This window comes from Morone saxatilis, unplaced genomic scaffold (genome assembly GCF_004916995.1).
Source record: "Morone saxatilis isolate NCDOM2014 unplaced genomic scaffold, NCSU_SB_2.0 Contig23, whole genome shotgun sequence".
Taxonomy (NCBI): domain Eukaryota; kingdom Metazoa; phylum Chordata; class Actinopteri; family Moronidae; genus Morone; species Morone saxatilis.
The window spans coordinates 21,932,893-21,936,913 of NW_023339796.1; the positions used below are offsets into that span (position 1 = coordinate 21,932,893).

Here is a 4,021-nt window from a genome sequence, read left to right on the forward strand (position 1 = left end):
GGTTTTGAAGAGGCAGGAATAAAATTTCACGTAAGACTTTGGACATCTGCTTATTTACCACAATCCTATACATTAATACAATACATACCACTTTCTGTATTACAAAAAGCACTCAACAGCCATGATGACGCGAGCCATGTAGCTTGTAAAAGCGCTTTGAATGTGGTCGGGAAGACTAGAAAGCCATATACAAGTACAGGCATTACCATTTACCAAGTCGGATTCTCTTGAAACCACTCGTGGTCGTCTTCTCCTCATAACTCCTTTATGAATTCTCCCCTTACACTTTTTCCTTGAACCTTCGTGACCGTTCTTCCCATACCAAAAAGGTCAAAAGACAGTGGTTAGGAAAGGCTAAAAAGCAAATTTTATTCACTATTTGACCGCATTTCCTAGACTCTGGTGGTATGTCTGTCAGGAGTGTTATGTATGTCAGGGCAGAATCTGGACATACGGAAATCATTCATTTTAAGGCTTAAAGTTATGATAATTAACAGTGTGGGACCGTTTGATTTGGAACAGGTGGGTGTCAGTTACAGATACCGGCATCATTCGGCCGCCCGCCTTAGATCACCCGCTGACATTTGTTGCCGACCAAACTATTTAGTCTAAGTCCCGGAAAGCCAGAATGTGATAGAGCTCACAGACCATGCGCAGGTGGCCATTACGCTGAAAGTCCCGCAGTGAGAAAAGAGTATTCTTTTAGCCATACAAAACATACCAATGCACGAATTTACAGTGATGGCTTCGTATATGGGCTACTATTACGGTATGCTATCGCTTGTTAGAGATACAGTGGCTTAATACGTATTTAACAGGTGCGAGAAGACAAGATGCTTTTGTCTAGCAAGCACAAAAATAAATGCAAGAATTGCATAGTGGATGGGCAGCGTTATATGTATATTGCACGGAGTAGATTTTGTTGTCTAGAGATACGGTCTTTAGTAAGCACAGCTCTTAAGTGTTGACAAAAGTAATTTTTTACAAAGCAGCGCAGGCGCTAAATGTAAAAGATTTACTAGTGTTGGCTTGTATATATATTACGGGTATATTTTTGTTAGCAGCGGCAGATACGGTGTTAAATACATTTAACAGTGAGGAAATGTATTTTTTACAAAAAATAAATGCAAAAATTACAGTGATGACTTGTATATATATAACGGTAATATTTTTGTTACAAAACACGGTGCCAGTGATATTTTACAGTGGAGTTAAATGTATTTGTCTCCCCCAAAATAAACTGTCAAAAAATTACTCGTTTTTGGGCTGATAACTAATACATTTACGGTGTTTCATTGTTTACTAAAATGAATTTAAACCATTTTTTACGGTCTTTTACTGTCATTGTTTAGCAGTTTTTCACCGTAAAATCTACAGACATTTTTTACAGTGTAAGTTCACATACAGCATTATTCATTTTTTTCCCTGCACCCCTCTTTGTCTCCCTTTGATTTAGTCCTCTTTTTTCTATTAACACATGTCATCACCTTATTACCATTAAATATAGTGTCAGATCAAAGGACCATTTGTGTTGAAGACCTCAGCCTTTCATGTGTGATTTACAGCAGTATGTAAATAGGATAACAGATGTGTTTTTGGTTGGATGTATTAAAAGGTAGGCTATATAAGGGAGAGCATTCTGGAAGTAGGGAGAGAACATCTATGCTGTGGTCTTCTGTCCATGAGTAAAGGGACTTGATTTATCACACTAGGTTCGTAATTATTCAGAAAACTAGCAACTCTCAATATTATGGAAGAATATTTTATTGTATTTATGTCTTAATGGATGTTTTACTACATTGTGATCTTTTAGGCTTTTATGTCACATGCATTCATGCATGGATGCCCATAGAAGGAAGCATCTCTATATAGAGTGCAGCAGGGTTGATGTATTTTTGTAGACCAGCCCAGAAGTTAGCAGCGCCAAAGGGATTTTTCAATTGGATTTTGGATTATTGAACAAAGGTTTTTAATACTTGCACATCTTGTTAAGCAAAGTAATCCTCAAAAATGACCACCACATGTGACCAATAAACTTCCAACTTGTAATTACATCATGGAATTAAAATATTCAGGTTGGAAAGTTTGAGGTGGACTAGGTAAGTCTCAGACTCATGCACACACAGGGTGCAACACTTTCATATTGGTGAATGAACTTCCAGTACATTTTGCTATGTATAATAACTGACCAGAAAGCAGGCTCAAAGTATCTCAGAGTAACATTAACACAAATACAGTAATGTGAGATGAATGTTCTGTTCTCTCTGCAGTTGGTAGGCGGGGCAGCCAATGTTCCACAGCTCCGACGCCACAAGAGGGACTGGGTAATCCCAACAAACAAGCTTAAAGAGAACTTTGACTACACTACAGCAGGTTATGTTGCCAAGGTAAGGTATTAACCATTATCATGTCATCTCTGTGTTGTCAAATTGTGTGTCTCTTAACAGCAAAGGTACATTTAAATATCTCTATTGCTATCAGGGATCAACTTGGTAAACCCTACATTATGCCATAGGTCAACTGTTAATCAGCCTAGATCTTCTATGGGAGATGTTTGCCTCATGACAATGATTAATTGGACAACTTTGTTGATGGATTTTAGTATTGACAAAGTCTCCATCCTGCTGCAGCTTCTCACTGGATTTAAAGTCCTCAAGTCATACATCAGTGTTTCTTCTTGTTCCTACAGTGTGATGTTTGATGAATGTCTGTGCAGAGTTTGACACTTGAAGGATGTTTTCACATTCATCTGCTGAAAGTGGAAAGTTTCTCTGTACTCATTGACAATCTGATTAAAATAAATTGTCAGCAGCTTCAGAAAAGTTGGACTGAGTTATTTAACATTGTCCCCTTCTATTAACACAAGTCAGTCCGTTTTTTTGTGTGTGTGTGTGTTTTATGATGCTATTTCTATGTTGCAATATACTGGGATAAGCACTAGTGGTAAACTACTTTACCTCAATTATGCAAATAAAACTTGATTCCATTGAAGTCTGGTTGACTTAGGAAGTACAGTAATGCTTTCTCAGTGTAGGGGCCAGAGTTAGATGACCTTCTACTTTTCTTATCCTCAGGGTATAGGATCAATTGCAAGTTAATCTTTGCTACGCCACACCCAACAGGGAAGATTCACTGCAAAGTCACAAGCTGTGCAGATTTAGGCAGAATGCGATGGAAACTACCACAAAGACAAGTAGTCTATTGTGTCCCTCATTTGTATTTTTGTGCAGACTTTCTTAAAAACATTATAAACGTTGCTAATTACAACTTACAGCACAGATGAATGTGCTTACTGGCTGTATTAAAATATGTATTATTGATTAGATTGTTGTGCTACACCGCTGCTAACAATCCTGTTAGCTTCCTTACTTATTTGGCAGAGCTCTGACAGAGAAAGGAAAAATAACATGCATGAGGGCTCTTGCATGAGGGAGCAGCGAGCTGAATGGCAGTAGCAGAGTGTAGTGCACTGTTTGGTTTGACCAGTTTGACCAGTTTGGTTTGACCAGTTCCTGGACGTAGGATTGGCCTGAACTATTCACACCATTGCAGGCAAGTGTCTTGAATCGGATTTGAGCAGCCACCAGTAGCCAGTGCAGTCTGCAGAGGAGCAGTTTATTGTGAGAGAACTTGGGCTGGTTAAAGACCAGCTGAATTGCTGCAGAGGTCTGATGGCAAAGTCAGGCACACCAGCCAGGAGGGAGTTGTAGTAGTAGTAGTAGTAGTATATTTCGATACTGTAAGCAAGGCGATGTATTGCGATTTTCTAATATTAGGAAAACTGTCATAATATAAAGAAAACACCACCATATGCAACTTTTTTATGCAACCAGAACAGTAGAATCTGTGTTGGTATTTATCAGCAACATCCAATATATAGCCCTTAGTTTACCCTAAACAAGTACATGCAGTACCCTTTTCTTGCAGCCGAGTAACCTCTGATTTGTGCCCGATGCTAACAATCTAGCTTTTCAATCTTATTTCAGTAGATGAATGTTAAAACATCCTTCTAGTGTCAAAC

General features: G+C 38.5%; 1 protein-coding gene across 1 annotated transcript in view; it reads left to right on the plus strand.

Annotated features, from left to right (window-relative positions):
- Positions 1 to 4,021, plus strand: part of LOC118334842 (desmoglein-2-like) — an 11,048-nt gene that overhangs the window by 1,394 nt on the left and 5,633 nt on the right. The window contains exon 2 of the mRNA XM_035670914.1: positions 2,271 to 2,387. Within this exon, the coding sequence (XP_035526807.1) occupies positions 2,271 to 2,387 (117 nt within the window). The remainder of the gene's footprint in view (positions 1 to 2,270; positions 2,388 to 4,021) is intronic.